Here is a 19,326-nt window from a genome sequence, read left to right on the forward strand (position 1 = left end):
TACTTACCCCATGGCTCAGTGAGCCGAGGCTCTTCTTCATTTCCCCATCTGTCAAGGAGCGGCAAACTTTCTGCGACTTCTCCTCTTCTGGGTAAGAGAAAAATGTCCCAAGTTTCTTGGGAGGCTTGATAAGGCCACGGCTATCAGTTCTGCTGAAGGTCTTCACCAGTTTCCGGTTAGCTCCCCACGTATCAAGACTGCTGGATGAGGGAGAAGTAGTAAGTGAGTCCGAGTCATCCTCTGGCTGCTTTTCGCAGGAGCTGTCAAAGTAGAATTGCTTCTTGTGAACTCCAGAGTAAAGTGCTGATCTGTCATCCAGTATAGGAGAGTTGTCAAGTGAGTGCTCTTCCACACCTATAGGGGACAAAAGCAGCACAACACTTGTCATGGTTCGTAATTCTCCAAGATGTTTCCCTGTACAGTCTTACTGTATTTATGCAAGATATCAGCCACTTAAATTGGAAGAAAACTATTTTTGATGTAAATTGCTCAGAAGTTAGTTTTGAGTGGATAAACCTGAAGCAGTTCCTCCCATTTGTGAAGTGAGAATGCTGGGATTAGTTAATAACAGACAGAAGACAACACCCTGAAAGTAAACTCATCATTATTTTAAGCTTCTCTCTTTCATCTGCAGCTAAGACCACAGATATTCACACTAACAATCCCTTAAAAGCTGGAGCTGGGATCTGTTTCTCATGTTTTTCTTCTGATACTTGCATATGATGCTCAGCTCTAGTGAGCTTACAATAGGTCAGAAGTACATCTAGATATTAAAACCCAAACAAGTACCTCTCAGGTCCAGTTTTCCAATACCTAGTGCTCCTGTGGCTGCAGAAAGGAGTATTTTTTGCAGAAAGTTATGGAGCTGAACTCCAGGATGAAATTTAAAGTTATAGGATTTTGATGGGGGAAGAGACACCAGTTTTAATCACACAGAATTTATTTAGCAGATGCAAAAACAAAGAAGTAGGTCAAATTGCAGATGTGCCAATTTCAACAGTGTCCTGGTAATGAAAGAGACCCTTGGTTTTCATCAAATTTTTCCAGAAAATATTTTACAGGAATATTTTGCAACATAAGTACTGGACATGGGCAGATAGCCAGGTTTCCTTTTTGGAGTGGAGAGAAGGGAATAAAGAACTTGAAACTGCAATTCCTTTTAACATTTATCATATAAGAAACTTTTCTCTGGTGTTTTCCTTTGAGTAAAATATAGGCACAGGTTTTAGATGCAGGAACAAGGTTAGAGTAAAAAATAAAAGTACACATCCACCTCTTTCTCCCTGACAAATTTCACAGCATTCCTAGCTATGTTTCAGACACACACACACACAAATATGACTGTATTTATTTCTTGCCAAAACAAATGTCTTTATGACCTAATTTTGCCTTCATCTTTGATTGCTTCCACAGTCTTAGAGCAGAGTAAAATTTGAACTCTTACCAAAATACTGACAATTTACTAAACTGACTCATTCAATAACAAAGGACACCTTTCACAATGACAGATTAGCAGCCCTGTATAGGATTCCTGCCTCACCTTCAGTTCACTCTGTTAGCAAAACATATTTGACATACATTTGTTGAAACCTAAACTGCTATTTTACTATGATAAAGCTCATCATGACATTGAAGGGATCACATCTGACATGCAACTTTCACTCTTTAGAAATTTATTGGGGTAGGTCTGTAGATTGGAGTCCTGTTTTGACACCACTTTCCCTGGACTGTCCAGCTTGCACTTCTTCCCCTCTACATCTTAATTTGAACAGAAAATAGACATTCTCCTGGGACTGAGTATGTACTGATAAACAATTTTAGTCCACTAAGTAAATATGTTTTTAAACAGCTTGTAAAATATGCATTGTGTGTCAATGCTGTAACAGATGTTATTTGGAGTGAGTCCATGACACAAAGCCATAATGACACAGATGTAGATCTGATGCATTTTTAAGTGCTATATAAGAATGGTGCCCAGGAATTAGGAAGTTTCAGTTATTTGGCTCACTTAGGAGCAGATTAAGACAAAATACATATGGATTCAGATACTGGCAAATTCTATTAGCTTGGCCAAATGTACATTCATTGTGATAACACAGTCAGTAATAGAAATGTGGGAGAAGAATCTGAGACTAGTGTGCTTTTCTTTAAAATCTACAGGAACGCATAAGGGAAATATGGCAAAGTTGTTCTTGGTGAAGAAATTTTTGAGTAGGATTATGCAGGATCTTTCTTCCAGGAAACTGCAGTCAGTTTTCAAAGTAAGTCTACTCTTATACTATATTAAAGGCTGTTGAACATTAATGAATTTATTTAAATGTTACTGATGTTATTCCATCAAATATTATAGCCAACTTAGTCCCCAAAACCTTGTCACCTATGATTTCACATTACTTCATATTCAAAGAACCATAGCAAACAGCTCAAAAACTAATCCAGTTCAACCGCAGGTAACTTGGAAGGCCAGACAGGAATCCCAAATCTGACCACCCTATTTTTTGTGATCTTGTACAGTCCTCTGACATATCCAATTGGTAATACAGACCTGCGTTATGAGAGACTCGGATGGACAACGTTTATGAAGCACTTTTAATTTGCCATATGAAAATCTGGGTATCCGATTTCCTGAAAGAAAAGTCATAGATATCTACTGCTAAGGTAGACCTGGCTACTTAGGGGGCCTTCCAGTTATACAGAAGTTATGCAGAATTAATCCACGTTGTTATTTAGCAATAATTCGTTCTGCTATTGAGTTTTCCAAGAGTCAATCTACAAAGAAACTCCAGAGTGATAGATAAAGTACAAACTCAGAGTTAGAGATAATTAAACCAGAGAAGCCTAGAGCTAGAGAAGACAGACAGCAGATGGGAAAAGAAGGAAGGTGAACAAACTTTTTTTTTTTTAATACAGTTGCTAGTTCAGTGCTTTTTCTGCAGGGGGCAGGGGTGGAAAAACTCTAAGGAAATAAAAACCCTGGAAGGAGTGGCACACTTAAGTAAAAGACTGAGGTAGAAAGGAAATAAGGAGGTAAAGTACTGTAAGAAAGGATACAGAGGGCAAGACAGATACGTAATATGTAGAAGAGAAAGTCTGGTTCAACTGCAACAAGGCATCTGCATGCCCAGCAGCCCCTGAGCTGCCAGCTCCTGTGTCTGCTCCCATCCCTGGAGCCTCCCCCTGATTACTCCCTGCAGCTTTTCCCAGACCCCTGGGGAGAGAAGGAGGAGGTAGGACAGGCTTCTCTGAGGGCCATCTTTCCCCAGAGCAATGGAAAAACAGTCCTATTTTGTTTGTCCCGTCTCAAAATCCACATCTTTGTTTCCAAGGTATCCAAGCTTTATGCTCATCATATGAGGTGATAAAGCCTTTCCAGACAGAGACAGCTGCCCGTTCCAGAGCTCTAGACAGGCTGTGTCTTTCACCCCAGCCGGTAACACCAACCAACATAATGTAGGAGAGGCAGGCTAGATCACAGATCTGCCAGCAGCTTCCTGCCACATACGCAAGATGCACATGTTCTCCTTAAATGCACTGGGGAAGAATCATCATACTGCTCAGCTCACTGCAGAGCTGAGAGGAATTGGCATATGATGCCGGGAAGGCCACCAACATAGAGAAGTGCCCACAATTCCAGTGGGGACTCAAGCATAGCTGTGCAGAGAGGCTCCTGAGGATCAGGCTCCATTAATCTGAGTGCACACACATGCATACAGGTCATCCAGAGTTAATTCTGCAGCATTGTGTTCCCAGGGCCTGCTTCCCTCTGCTTCCCTTTCCCCACCCTTCTCCTCCTCCTCCCTTCTCTCCCCCTTTCTGTAGGGAACAGGGCTCATTCAGAAGCCAAATTGCAGACAGGAACCCCTGGAAGCAGAAGTCACAATGCAGCCTCTATCCCACAAAAACGTCTGATAGAGGTTCTGTATTTTTGCCACAGGGTGATGCCATGTGGTTCAACTGCACCACCAGCCAGCTGCTACCCTCCCAAAATGAGCAGGAGCTTCACCTGTGTGCCACCCAGGGCCTGGGAGGAGGGAGCAGTGTGGTAATAGCTCCACTTACCTCCTTGCTGAGCTTGTGGGGCAGCTGGCTGGGATTGCTCCCAGGCTTGTTCCCTCCCTAGCATGGGGCATAAAACATAAGCCAATTTCTAATCTCTTAATGAGGGGCTCTCCAGTGCTGCTCTGAGAATACCAGATCAGCAGTAACCACATTCTAGGCTGTCACTTTCCTCCTTCTAGAGCCTAAAAATTCAGTAACTTAAGGCATGCACAATAGACAAGGCAGTTGTTCCTACCATCCCTTATGAATACTCCACCCCTCCCTCCCCCAATCCTCCACTTTCTGTCCTCTGTCAGCAGAAACATGTATTCACACAAACAGTTTTAACCATGTTGCTTTTTACCTTCTGTGCTGGGTTTTTTCATTTCTTCAACCCTTATGAGTTTCTTCCTGACTCTGCGAGTAGAATTCACCAGCTTGTGCAACCTCTTAAACTTCACCGACTCCTCTGTTTCATCATCGGATTGTTCTCTTGACTGGCAAAGAAACAAAGGGAATATTAATAAAGCAGCAGTTCCATGGCTTGCTCCTTCAAGTCAAGTTAACCCAGCTCATCTGCTGCGTTGTGTCAATGCAGCTCTGTAACTAGTGTTGTATTTTCAGCTGGCGTCAGACAGAAACATTTAAATTACTGAGGGTTTTCTTTTTTTTTCTTTGTCTTTTCCTGAAAGCATGACATACCATTTTGATTTCTAAATCTGTGCAACGTAAGATCCTAGGCACCGAAATGCATTCCTGCCCTTGTCTTTCTTCATATGCATTGTGTAATAACTACTTCCACGTCCTCTTCCAGTATGTTTCAGGCAGGGCTCTTTTCCAGGGTTCTTCTTACCATACCAGTTATGCTCCCGTGGTTTAGTCAGTCCCTGGTCTGTCTGGCATCTCAGAATTTGCTATTTAAACCTGGTTATAAACAGCTTTTCCAAACTGAAGCTGTCACTGACGACTTCTCTTCCCCCCCCCCTCCCCGCCAGTCTTCCCAGAAAATCAAAAACAGCAGCACAAGAAAGGGATGGGAAGGAAAGGAAGGAGGAGACCTCATCTGCCTCACTCAGAGACTGCCACAGCTACAGAATCTTCCCTTCCTCCTCCCTGTTCCTTACACTCCTCCTTAAGGCTCTTGAGGCTCGAATTAAGATGGACAGAGCATTCCTCCAGCACTGACCAAGGGAAAACTCTGACCTTTTCAGATATACAGTGCAGTCCATATTCCCCAGCATCCCGTTTCATTTTGCATCTGATCCAGTATGCTCAGTTCCAGCTGTTTTCCCTCAAGTATCAAACATTACAGAGACAAAAAAAAATTCCCTTCTCTCCAGCAGCAGTGACACAACAAGCTGAAACAATCCATTCCTTGTGAACGAGAAGACAACTTCGATTTTCGAGCCAGATCCAATGTTCAACGTGCTACTTCCTCTGTTTTAATCAGTTCAGAATGTGGAAGGCGGCGGGGGGAAGGGCAGGGAAGGGGAGAGGAGAGGAGGCCAGCAGGGCTCTCCGGCTTGGCCAGGACAGCCCTGGCATCCCGCGCCGCTGCACATTCCTGCGCACAGCACAGGCTCCAGCTGGAGTGCGGTATGGATCATATACCTTACATTGTTTGCACTCATCGTCCCAGCCAATTCACAGCATTCCTAATGGCCAGCTCTAAAAACCCTCATGCAACTTCCTGTCAGTGCAGCTATCTGGGTTTCTACTCATCCTTTCTGCTCATCCTTTTTTCTCCTTCTCCTTAATTAAACTTTTAAAAATAAAGATTCCCAAGAGATGCAAGCTGAGTAAAAACAAACAAAAAAACCCCATCCCCTTGTCTTCCCAGCAAAAATGCTGTCTGCTTATCTGAAGGATGAATAAGAGAGGCCAAACATAAAAATGCTTTCTGCTTTTGTAGTGCACTTAAATACCAGGATGAGGTACTGAATGCAGATGCCATGGAGCAGGACACCAATTAGCAGCTGCACTGGAATGCTTCCAAAGGCACACACAGTGCCTGACAGAGCCAGGGCAGCTCTGAAAGCCTACCTCCCAGGCATGCACCTCACATGGGCCCCAGAACCACACCAGAGCAAACTTCAACAAATTTCTGCAAGGGCACTGTCCATTACCAGCTTCCCACAAACTTTGCATTACTCCAAAATAAAGAAGAATACCAAACTGACCACATATGGCCGTAGGAATTGTCAATCTATCATCCAAGAATTGCACAAATGTATTTACTGTGGTTACAGACTGGCTAGGTAATTAATAAACTTCCTTTGGGAAAAATAGGACCGTAAAGAGTACCAGGGTTGTTTACATGAAGTAAATTAAGCAACAACATGAACATTAATTCAGAGATTATGCCTAGGACAACTTAGTGATATGTCAAACAAGACAGACACATTTAGATAAGATGATGAATGAATTATTGACTGTAATCAAGAAGTTCAGTCAAGACTTCTTGGGCCATTAAGTGCATCCTGGCAAGCAACCATCGTGCATATTCTGCACTCAATATATGTTTATTTTAAATGCAATTAGGGGATTGCTTTCCACCATTACTTTTTGTACACCCTCAGTTTGCAAGACTACTGTTTTTGAAACTGTGAGCTCTGTAAAGGAACTGTGCCCCCTCAGGGTTATGAAGACTCAACAACAACAATGACAACGAAAGAGCTTTTACATTGACATTTGCATTCACAAGTACCATAGCAAGAGCAAGTGTCAAAACAGCCTCAGCTCAAGGTACTGAAATTAGACCCGAGTGAGTGGTACAGACGGTGCTCACCATACTTCAAAATAAATAAAGCCCAATCACAATTAAGTGCCAGCTGCTTTTCCCCAATTCTTCAGGACTCCTAGTACCCTTTTGAGCCGGGGTTCTCTACAAGCAGTGACAGATCCTTTCTATTGCCCGTGCTTCGCAGGTAGGCGAGAACAGGTTGTGCTTTATGGGTAGATGAAAGACAAAGACAGTCTTCCTCCAGAATCCTACTTCCTATCATACCAGGTAGCATATGACAGAGAAATCTTCTACAGTGAAAAAGGATGGACAATAAGTTTATGCAAAAAGGCCTAAAAATTGTGACTACACAGTTGTGGTGCTGCTCAGGAAACTTTATTGTCAAATAATGCCAATTCCTTGAAAATGAATGCATTTTCAAAAAGGGTTACTCTTCACTTACTTTCTGTTTTTGAATCAACTTTTTAAGAAAGGCCTTGGAATTATCAAGTTTTCACTTTGGCACATGGGAAACAGAACTTGATTTTCCAGGTCAAGCAACGCTTTCTTTTACAGCTAATATTAAAGAGAAAACAGAAATGTAAAGCATTCAGGCCATTACCGAGGTATTTGGAAATCATTGAACTTCCATGCGTTGACTTCTTCAACCCAATCTACCCTCCCTTCTTTCATGGTGACCGAATCGCTTTTTTTGGTAACTGCCCCTGACTTCAGATGGGAATATTACCCCCATGTCCCCAAAGTATGGCAGGCTGGGCAAATGGCTTCCTAGACAGCTCTAGCAGTGAGGCCTTGGCACAGGGCTTGGATGTAGCCAGCTGCCAGCCCTCTCTTGCTCTCTTCCCCCTTTACAGGCACTCCAGCATGCTGCAGCACTGCAGAAGGGTAAACGTGGTCTGTTATGGAGTGGCTGAGTCTGCAAGATGCTCAGCCACAGGCTTTCCGGCACTGGAGGAATCCATACTGCACCCTGTCCACCAATGCCTCCTGTCCCCTGGCACATGGCTCTTCCACCAGGTCAAGCCTCGGTGTCCTTAATGTGCTGATAAAACAGCCAGAGCCCCTCCAGCTCCCTGTCCCCATGTGCACAGCCAAGGCAGCCCTGTGCCCTCAAGGGGACAACAAACAGATCTGCAGTACTGCAAATGGGAACAACTTAACTTCCATCTCCTCTGCTCCAAATTTTTCCATCCGAAAGCCCATATGGCTCAACTTCTAATTACTTTGGCTAATGCTGTATGTAGTAATTCTGTGGTGAATGCTTAAGTGTTTCATTTCTGGTTACCAGGGCAACATTACATCAGATTGCAGACAGCTGGCTCCACAGCCCTAAACCATAGCGAATTGGCCAAAGCCGAGGCACAAAACTTGCGCTGGTTGAAAGCGAGCGCAGGGCTCAGCCGGGCTGCTGGGGACCCGGCGCAGCCCACGGGGCCCCTTGGCGGGGCTGGCTGGGTGGAGCCGCCCTTCCCCGCGCCTTGGAGCAAGTGCATCCCGCATCTGCAATGCTCTCACAGTGAGGAAACCTGCCAGCTCATAGAGCTTGGCTGCACAAACGCGTGAAGGACTGCAGGGAAACAGGGACTATATTAACAGCATCTGGAAATACCAAGAACTGCATGCAGAGGACTGCAGCCACCACGTACCACACGGCTGGAAAACTACAGAGAGGCCAAGGCCATACCCACTGCCCAGCTTTTTGCTGCAAACAAATGTGGTCACAAACAATGAAGATGCTCTCAAATCCAAAAGAAATAAATCTCCTCTGCCACCTCTTGCCTCCCTTCACCTTGGAAAACTCCTACTTGTGCACCTCCAAAGGCCACGCTTTGCATCACCTCATATGTAAGATCAAAGTAAAGAGCTTTATGTTCCGGAACAAATAGGAAATTAGCACATGTACTCTGACATTTTAGGAGCTCTTTACAGTTCTGCTCCCGGCATCCTTCTTGCTTTCTCTCCTGCTTTTCTCATGCAGGCTCTTTGCTGCTACTTGCTTGGAAGGCAGGGCACACGCCTTGCTCTATTGCTCTCTAACATCCAGCCCATTTCACACGACACAGAAATAACAATCTTAACCTCCCTCTTTGAATTAGTGCTTCACAGAGAGAAAGGGAGAGTGAGAGAGAGAGAACTAACATTTATTAGTGTTCTTGGAATTAACTGGCAAAATGTAAACCAGAAGTAAGTAGCTGGCTTTTGACAGGACTATGTTTGGAAACACTTCATGGTTATAGCAGCAGCCCTTAAAAAACAGGCAAAGCTTGGTAGCCATGTCCCAATAAAAATGTGTAAGAAACATTAGGACAACATCCAGTTAAAGCTATCATAACTGATTAATTTGCTTCAGCTCCAGAAAAAACCCCAAACATATATGACTTTTACATGAGCCGTGTGAAGCCATTTAGAGGGATGTTAAAATTTTACAGTTCGCTTTATGCCCAGTAATAGTTCAGCCCCAAACTGAAATCTCTAGGAAACCTTCCATCTAAGAAAAAAGGAAATCTTTTAATATCTTATTAAACTTAAGCTGCAATTCTTTTTTTGCTATCAGACAATTCTTGTTCAGCAAAGTGAGGCAAAAAGCATATTTAGATTCATACATCACACCACATCCCCCAGCCCTGGCTAGCTCACCTCAGAACTACAAGCTCTATAGTAAATGTGGTTTTAAAAGAGACTTTGCTGTTCCCTTTAGGAGATGTGGCTACACATGTCCTTTCTTCTTTCTAACAGGGTTTCCGTCTGCCAAAAATCTCAACCATTCTAACTTTAAAAACTTTTTTATTAAAGATGCCTGGATAAAGTCAGAGACAGGAAAATAGAACAGAAAAGAACTTGAAAGCCCAAGGAAAGGAAAAGGAAAGCTAAGAAAAGCTATGCATGCTGTGCTGTGCCTAAGAATAACCACAAAAGCCTTTTCTCTTTCTCCCTCCCTGAAACAGGAGGCACATCCTCTCCACATCATGCTACATGCACAGTGACTTACCAGCTTCGGCATTTATAGGCCTAAAGCTCAGTTTCAAGTATTTTCCCCTGAGTCCTCAACCGCTGTCAGCTTTGTAACACTAAAATTTAGGAGCAGACACTTCTTCTTAAGTATTGAATTTGCTCTGAATCCTGCACACAAAATGCCTCTTCTCTCGAGTTACATTATCAGACACCAAACTGGCCCCGATTCCAGTGCTGAATATGTAAAGGAGATAAAAGCGTGATGCTGGACTCAATTAGCTGTTTTCTGCTCACTGATTGATTCCCCCAGTTACTTGCTAGCTGCATAACTTGCAAGAAAGGCATAAGTCATCAGCTCTAAGCAAATCTTCTATTCACCACAAGGAAAAAAGGGAGTGTTGTACATGGCAAACAATCCCTGTTTTCACTGACGAAGACTTGGTGACCTCTTGCTGGCCTCCAGTTCCTTAATTACTGTCTATGGAATTTCAGTGAAAGAAAAAAATACAGAGAATCTCTGCAAAGCCAGGACGAAGAGTGACCCTCAAACACCACCACTAGAGTGGAGGCTGTGTCTATAGGAAATGTAACTTAAACCCTTTACCAGGCTTTTTTTATTTTCTCATTTTTAATTCTTTTGTAAAAATCCCTGGAGAATTTCCCTTTATAAAGGGCTAATTTGAAGGGAAAATAAACCTTGCTAAAATGTTTTTTAATTTGGTGAACTTAGATACTTTTTTTTGATCTTGCCCCTCAGTTTCAGTGCTAGAAAAGAACATAAACAGAAAGTGGAAAGAGAAATGCTGGTCCAGAAGTGGTGGCTTTATGAAGTATTTTAGTGTGACTTACAAGTTCTCTGACTCTGTCTCTGATCTCCCTTCCTAAGAAACAAACTCTGAGATGCTCAAGTAAATTGGCATTCCTTTTACCAACCACACCTTATCCCAAACCTCACAAAAAACCCAGAATTTGGACATTTCTTCTCAGACCACATGAAAACAAGGACCAAGATTGCTGCTTATTTGGAACACTGCTATCCAGGGGTGGAAAGCAGTAGCCTAGGCATACCACAACAGCACCCTCTTTAATCCAGAGAAGATTCTCCTTTATCAGGACCACACTATAAGTGGCCTGTTAATCTGGATTTACTGCAAATCAATCAATTGTGAATTGGACAAGACATCTATTTCCTTTGATGGCTGGCTAATTTTAATGAGCCCCCCAGTCAAATAGCCTTTTTCAATTTCTCAAATCACCTTTTTCGTAGTGACTGTACACAGCTTTTCCACTCCCAAGTGGTCATGTAAACTAGATTGACGAGTGTGCTGTAGCTGGTTCTTACCCTTGAGTTACTTCAGCCTCAAAACTCTGATGTAAAGCCCAGTGGAAAATTCTGAGCTTCAGATAAAACCAGCTAGTGTTCTCCAGTTTCAATAACATACAAGCCCACATCAACTGAAACATGACAGCAACTTCCTTGAAATGTATCCCAGATTCCCTTAAAAGTTCATGGCCATGAGTGAAACTGATCTAAGTTTGGGGCTTTGCAACTTGAGTTTTAAAGGTTTTGGGTTTCATTAAGAAAGCTTCACAGACCTCTAATCCTTGCAGAGGCTGCTTAAGAAAACTGCATGAAACTAAGATGTGATAATCTGCATCATATCCTGAAGTTACAAATAATGGCCTCCAAAATTTTAAAGAAATTTAACAGAGGTCATCAATATATTTTTTTCCAAGAACATGAATTGCAAGGGCTGTGCAAGTCTAAAATGTGCAGTGTCAGAGCCCGTAGGTAACCATGTCTGGGTTTGGTCTGTGATTACTTATAAGAAAATCAAAGGAGCATCCAACGGCTACTTTGGTGAGAGATATATTACACATTAGCTGGTGACGACACTGCTTGCTGAAATTAGTGGGAAATATTTGTCATAAGTAACGAGAGCATAAAAGTTTAATTCTCCCAGGAGGTCTGTCTTGATACAAGAATAGCTGCTTAGGCAAATTCCCAGCTGTTAACTGTTTCCAGGTTTTAGTTTAATTTTGAGAAGCACATTGCTGACATTTGTTTCTGCAAGCCAGACACATTTCCTCGTGGCAAAGTGCTTATCTCACTGATTAGCATAATTAATTTTAATGACATTACAACTGTACTCATGTACCACTTGTCATAGGTATAGGTAGCAGAATGAAGCTCTGTCTTACATTATGTTGTACCTGTTACAATGCAACATTCTTTTCTAATTCTCCCACAGACTCCTCTATACATGGAATCAAAAGTCTTTAACAAGACTCTCTCAACAGAACCTTATGTTTTGGCAAGGCTAAGAAGATCTAGGGAGAATTCCTATAGTTTGGCATAGGCTGTACTATTAATGAATGGAGTACTCTACTGGTGCTGGAAATCCAACTCTCGACATCTTGGAAAACCAAGGGTGAAACAGCAATGTATGAAACACAGCAAAATTCATATCAGAGAAACAAAGGAAGAATGAGAACTCTTCAGTGAAAGCTGTAGTAACTTAAATTACATTCTTATAGTACCTTCAAACAATCAGGCTGTTAATGTTACCATCCAAAGCATGAGGAAGGAAACACCAGCATTGGGGAAGGGGCACAAGTGGTAACCAATGAGAGGGCAATTAAAATTTTCTGTTGTACCACAAGGAAAGTTTATTCAGCCTGTGTCTGCCAAAAAGGGCAGTGAAACACATGGCTTTTGAAATTCCTAATTCTTGAACTGAGCAAAGCTTTTTTCTAATTTAACAGGCTTGAGGGCAGGGGAACCACATTATGGATTATAGTATCTCCTGCTGGCTGATGCATGGAGAACAGGAAAAAGCTGGTACCATCCCCTCACCCTCAAGGTAATAAGCAGAAAAAATAGGCAGCTGCCAAAAGGCAAGAAGGGTATATAAAAAAAGTGAACTACTGTGTTAGAATAAATAATAAATTAATTTGCCTTCCCACCTCCCATCCTCTTCAAACACATGGCCAAACATTTTGCAATAAAATAAGTCAATAGGGCTTGTCTGAATGCAGGCAAACAGAAGCGGTTATGAACACGCCTGACTGCAGCCACTGCTTGTGTGTTACTGTAAGCTCTGAGTCATGACAGAAGGAAGATTTTTCTCAGAGACTTTACAACAGACTAACTACAGGAGAAACTCCTGCTGGCAGCGAGCAGGAGGTTTACTTGGGCTATATTACTGCCAGCTGCTCAGTACAATCCTATGGTGACAATGTTTAATCCTGCTAGAGACACATACCTAGCCAAGCTGTATCTGATAACAACATGGGTGGCTCTTGCACGGTAAATAATACTTAAAGATGTGACACAGTTTTATTCTGAATAATTTGTAGCAGTTTCTCCTGCAAATTCTGAAGTGTTCTAGAAAATTTCAGTAAAAAAATAGGTAAGAAGCTTCATAAGAGTGTTCTACAAAACCAAATACAAACACATCAATGGTCTCATGCTTTGCTATCACCACTCCCCAGCACTGACCTTACTTTGGGTTGTGTCATGGGAACTGTAATGATGATTTGCACTTCTCTTATGAAGCTTTTTGTATTATTGTACCCATGGGAATTCCTGCTCTTATGCACAGATAGAGGGGAAAGATCATAACAAAATATGCTGTAATTCTTCTGCTACCAGCTTTCACCCAGAGGTGCTGGACACTGTCCCTGTGATCAATGGAAAAGGAGGGCAGCCAAAGCCTCCCAGGACAGGTTCCTGTGACAGGCACATAGCATGGGAATTCACCACTACCATTTTGAAGCATGTCTTATTATAAGTTCTTTTTCATCATAACTGTTACTAAGCACTAACAGTACTACAGGAAATTGGGTAGTAATAATAAATACACCACCCAATACAAAGAGGCACATCGGTTCCTGGCACATCAGTTCCTTCCAGGAAATCTTATCAGAAATTGGGTCACTAGATTCTTTGGAGCAAAGATGAAAGCTCTGCATTCATTCACAGCCACACTCAGCAGCAGCTCCCCTCTGTTACTTGAAAGAGCATGCAGAGCCTGGAGGCAGCAACAAGTTCTCCAAGGAGAACTAAAACACAGAAAAATCTTCTTCTACCCTTTAGCCTTTGATGGAAAAGAAACTTTACCAAAAATGGTGAGTCCTGGCATAACAGCAAAACCAGGGCTAAGACTTCAAAATATTCACATTGCTTCAAATCAAATGCTACTGTTTAAAGTAAAACAAACTTCATCGTACCCACTCTCTATGGATACCCAATATTGATTCCCAATATACATTGACTCTGAGCTGATTTCAAACAAATTAAACTGAATATAGCAAAAGAAGGACTTTTTTCTCTTTATGCTAACAGTCCTGTATTATGAGCAATAATAATGTTAACCAATGGTTAAAAATTTTAAGAATCCATCAGTACTATGAATAAAAATCAGTTAAAAAATAGCTGCATTTAGAAGGCATCCACATACTGAAATACAGCATAACCCTGAATAATGTGGATTTTCTGTAATTATGCTTAGATTTACTCTTGAGGTAATTGTTGCTACAGAAGTTACACTTTCATTATTTCTTTTCTTTCTGTTCTTCACACTTACCAAACACAGTAATGACTGTCATGAGTCAGAGATAATTGTATCAGCCTTATTTGTCACAGTCAGGTTTGTACCATGGGTAACATAATCCTGATTCAACAGCTTCAGCATATCTGGGACTGAAATGACTACAGCTCAAAGTCCATTTTCATCTGTTACTCTGCCTCTGATGCCTGTATCAGACACAAACCCAATTCAGCACAGCCTTTCAACTTTTATCCCTATTTAACCACTTGTTTAAAAAAAAAAAAAGAAATAATAGTAAGTACAAGAGTAACAAATTATTATCTCCGTCCAGCTAGCGCTATTGCTGTGTGGATTCAATGGACTGCCATCTGCTAAAAAAGGGATCTATAGAAAACAGAAAACAGAGGCAACACAGGTGGGAATTGTACCCAGCATCAGCCTCACGGCAGATGCAGATATGTACAGCACACTTACAGGTCTACACCACTGCTGCCACCTTCCTCAGATAAAACAAATGGGGTGCCAGTTTCCTACTGGTAACGTAATGATCCTGGGAAAACAAGTGGTGGGAGGGCAGGCCCCCCCACTGCCCATGTGTGGGCCATATTGTTGGAGGGAAACAGTGCTTTTGTTCTCTCCACTCAAATATTATGGCCTCTCTCCTGAGGCTCCTAAGGTGGGATGATGTCAGATAAGCATGGCACAGCCCACTGTGGCACCTTTCAAATGAAGGCCAGCTATGCTACCTTGAAGTTTCCTGGATGGGTGAGCATTACTTGCTGATCAAAACCAAAATACAGAAGATGAGACCAACAAACCAGTTTAGACATAATTACAACTTCATTTAACTTGCATCTACAGCAACTGTCAGTGAAATTAATTACTGGTTTGTGTCAGTGTCAGCACACATATGATATATACTTCTGTCAAGCTCCCTGGTGCTTCCTCTTCCATTTCCCCACTCTGGCATGAAAGATGGCAAGTGGTACAATTAGTGGTCTTTAGCAGAGGGCACAGGAAAGAAACTGATTGACACACTGAACATACTGACTTTTCCTTGCGCTGGTTTTCCAGGCTGGGCTGGTGCCATACCAGCAAGGGCTCTGAGGATGAAACAGCCCTATTTTAGATGAACTGAGAATGGCAGCCCCCAAAAGTTATCAAATGCTCTTCTATCTTTAGGAAGCATAAAAGGCACCTCAGTGTAAAGAAAGAATGTGATACAATTTGGAGTCCTCTCTTTCCCTGGACTTTCTGACTCCTGAGGACAAATAGGGCCTTATCTACAATCCACAAAGGGATCCACTTGTAATCTGCACCTGCTTTACATCCCAATGCCTGGCACAAGGCAATGAAAGCTTGTCTAGTGTTTATGTGAACTGCCTTCATTGCAACAGAGATGAAACCTAAATATTCAGAAATAAATTTGTAAGAAAATGAGGCATTTTAGAGCTTTGATACATCTAACAGAAAAGAAAAACAGTTTCAACTGCAGACCTACATTAGCAAATAAACAACACACATATTTTGTTGTGAAACGGGGGGACCACAGCAGTGAGACTGAATGCTACTAATTACTCCATAGTGGCAAAAAAACAGGTCACCTACTGGCTTGGCAAGGCTTTTGTTTGTTTATTTGTTTCTTAAGAACAAACAAACAGGACATACAATTAAGAGCACAGCAATGACATGGGGCTGCCTGCCTTGGGATGCTGACCTTTCTACTCCTCACTCCTTTGTGGTTCATCTTTAGGGTTTAGTTTTGTTAAGGGTATGAAATGCAAGCTTCCATTTCCTGGAAGAGTAATTTAAAAGAGGAGAACCTGGAAAACGGAATCCTCAAATCAATCTTTAAAATGAGAATCTTTAAATCAACACCAGTTATGTTAGTCATAAACAAGACAGCTATAAAAGCTTTTTTTAAAAAGTGGTCTTTTCCTAAAAAGGAAGATAATAACTTATGATATATGCATTTTAGATATTATTTGTATGCTGTGGGCACAGCTGACTTGAAAGGAAAGGATTACTTAAAACCTTAGAACACTCCTGACATTCTGCCTTCATTTTTAGTATCTCTCATTGCTTAGATTCTAACTTGTTTTTGTTTTGTTTACAAAATGATCACATTGTTTCATTAAAAACTGCCTAGTAACAACTTGGCTGTGAGACTTGAAAAATAAAGAAATAAATTTAAAAAGCAAACAGAACCAAAAGAAGCATTGCCCAAGGACTTCATATTCAAACCAGAAATGTTTAGTTCAGGGACTTGTATTTTCAATTACTTTCTGAGTTTAAGTATAAGGCAGTGGGCTACCTAAAAGTATATTTTTAATATATGGAAAACCATCTGTGCTTCATGGCCTATATAAAATGAGTAGGGTAATTAATTTTAAGTTGAGGTTCCAAATATGCAGAGTACAAATCACACAAATGGCACTGAAACTCAAACCATTTGGGAAAGAAAGGTCTTGAAAACAGAATCATCTTTGCATGTCTCAAAAGCTGGTCATTTCAGATTAGTAGAGAGGTCCTTTGGCAAAAAGTCTGAGTGAACACATATCCTATCTCTAGATATATCTGATACTTTGTTTGTTTTTCCCTTTTGTCAATTACAGCCCAAAGGCTTTCACCCCAGGTAACCTCAGTTTCATTCTTGTCCTCAAAAAAAAAAGTCAAGCTGAGTTTTGAACTTTCATTTCTGCAGATGATCCTCTTCCCTTGAAGGCAAGCAATTTCACAGCTTCTTTTAAAGGCAACTGGGATAAAAAACAGGAGCAAGAGCAAAAATCTTGATCCCCCCACCCCTGAAGTTAGCAGAAATTTGGTTCAAATCCTACCAGAACAGCAGAGAGAGGCAACCAAGCTGTTGGCTCGAAGTACAAAGACGGCTTAGGGAAACAACTTTAGAGAAAAGGCGCCAAGTCATTCCGTTAGGGCAGAAATACTGAATCATGTTCAGTCCTCAAGAGATACACAGCTTTCAGTAATTCAACACAAGTGTAAAACACTATCAAAAGATTTAAGAGAGAAATTCATTATCCTTCTGTGATTTGACCATGGTAAATGTGAGTTTTGAGGGGCTTATGCTATAAGTACTCTGGACAAAAGCCTTAAAAGAAGGGAAAGTTCAAGCTATAAATACTAATGAGGAAAGATCCGACATCTTTCAGCTGGCTAAACAATCACTTCAGGAGAGTTAGGATCCTTCCTTCTCTATTCTTTGCATATTTTTGATATATCAGAACAGAGTATAAGGCAATATCAGTTCCCCTCTGCTCCAATGTAACTAAAGATGGGCATATTTTTTTGAACACAAACAACAAAATCTTTCTCTGCCACCAAATATGTTAAGCATCTCATAAAATGACATTGCATTCCTTTTTTCGTTTAGGAAGGAGGAGCTAGCTGGCTGCTGCAGTTAGCAGGAAATTCCATTGACAATAAAATAAATAAATCAACCAATCATCTCAAAAGCCTGTGATTCAATTATATGGGATACAAAGAGCTTGAATTTGACAGTCAAATGTGTTCTTCTCTAAGATTTATCTGTGAACTTCCAATTAGAAAATTGAAGTGGAATAAACTACTCAGTAAAAATGAAGATATCTGAAAGGAAAAATTAATTAATTCAGTATGGCATAACACAAAGACTGTCTGGTGCCCATAAAAGCAACAGAAGTTAAACGGCTCAGAAGCAAAAAAAAAAAAAAAAAGGGAGGAAAGCTGCCTTACTGTTTATGGATCTGACAAAAGCCACAAACTCTGGGCTGTGAGTTTGCAAATGCAGAGACAGAAGTGTTTGAAGGCAGCAGGCAGCTAACACTTAGCCAGATCCTCATCTAGAATGTATCAACAAGGGTTAGTAAAGTCTGAGAATCTCTACTGGTGAATCAACAACTTCCCTCTAAATGACCTAAAAGCCCTTTACTGTGCATTTTGAAACAAGGGGATTTTTGCCTGGGACAATGTGTGTTTCAAAAGCTCAGGGACAAAGGGGTGAGATTAAAAAAAAAAAAGAGAGAGAGAGATAATACATTATACAATAAGACTGTTGAAGTCTATGACAACAGATTCTGAAAATCTAAAATGCAAGTTAAAGATTCTCTGCAGACTGAACAGAGCATCACAAGGTCAATGATATATTATCTATTAAGGAAATTGTCAGGTAAATCAGGATATTTCAGTACTTCAATGAAAGAATTTAAATATTAAATTACACTGGGGAGCTATATCACAATGACAGTACTTACATTACAATTGGAAGACCCATCAAGTGTTGAGTAAGAACCATCAGGCCATTCTGTAGCATCTGTAGTGCTCAATTGCCTGTGCTGGGCTTCATATTCTTTCAACTGAAATTTGGAAAGACAGAAAGAACATTTTCCAGTGACAAGAGATCAATCTTCATTAATATAGCAAGAATTAATGTAATTTCATTTTTTCCCCCTGTATCATTGTGGATCTGGGAAAATCTGAATTTTTCCACTGCATGCCTCACTTATTCAAAATAAATTGTCCAATAACCAGAAGTATTAAAATTGAGTTGCTAGGTTTTTTTTTCTTAGAAGGAAATGATCTGTAAATACTGACATTTGATGACCTATTGTTGGTAAAACATAAAATACACGTCCCCATCTCAGAGGCAGAGTTTACAGTGGACAGACTAAGTCAGAATGACTTGCCAATTTCCTTCATAAAGAAAATGATCTGCAGTAAAGTCTAGGAACCATCCTCTGTAACTAAAAAAAAAAAATTATTTCTCCCATTGTTCAATAAAAGGCTTCAGATAAAACCAGTACTACAGGAGTCAAAGCGTGTAATGATCAAGAACTGGTATTTAAAAAAAACAAGGCTATTGCTAGTAGCTCAGACCACTAGAGGGAAACTCTACCAGCCCATATATGAACTATCAGATTAGGTACTACCCTTTCACCCCACAAAACTAACAGCAGAGAAGAAAAAGAATTTGCAATATTCCAACACAGTAATTTTTAAATCTTGCATTTTTTTCATTGTATGATTTCCAGCAAAGCAATATTT

General features: G+C 41.0%; 1 protein-coding gene across 5 annotated transcripts in view; it reads right to left on the reverse strand.

Annotated features, from left to right (window-relative positions):
* Positions 1-19,326, reverse strand: part of SASH1 (SAM and SH3 domain containing 1) — a 190,208-nt gene that overhangs the window by 27,286 nt on the left and 143,596 nt on the right. For 4 of the 5 annotated variants that reach the window (XM_053973148.1, XM_053973147.1, XM_053973149.1 and 1 more), the window contains exons 8-10: positions 18,537-18,638; positions 4,403-4,535; positions 8-354 (exon numbers count right to left, since the gene is read on the reverse strand). In XM_053973148.1, coding sequence (XP_053829123.1) covers positions 8-354; positions 4,403-4,535; positions 18,537-18,638 — 582 coding nt within the window. Of the gene's footprint in view, positions 1-7; positions 355-4,402; positions 4,536-4,740; positions 4,787-18,536; positions 18,639-19,326 lie in introns of those variants that run through there. The other variant, XM_053973150.1, reaches the window with a different exon arrangement.

The sequence above is a fragment of the Vidua macroura genome, chromosome 3 (assembly GCF_024509145.1).
Source record: "Vidua macroura isolate BioBank_ID:100142 chromosome 3, ASM2450914v1, whole genome shotgun sequence".
NCBI classification, from domain to species: Eukaryota; Metazoa; Chordata; class Aves; order Passeriformes; family Viduidae; genus Vidua; species Vidua macroura.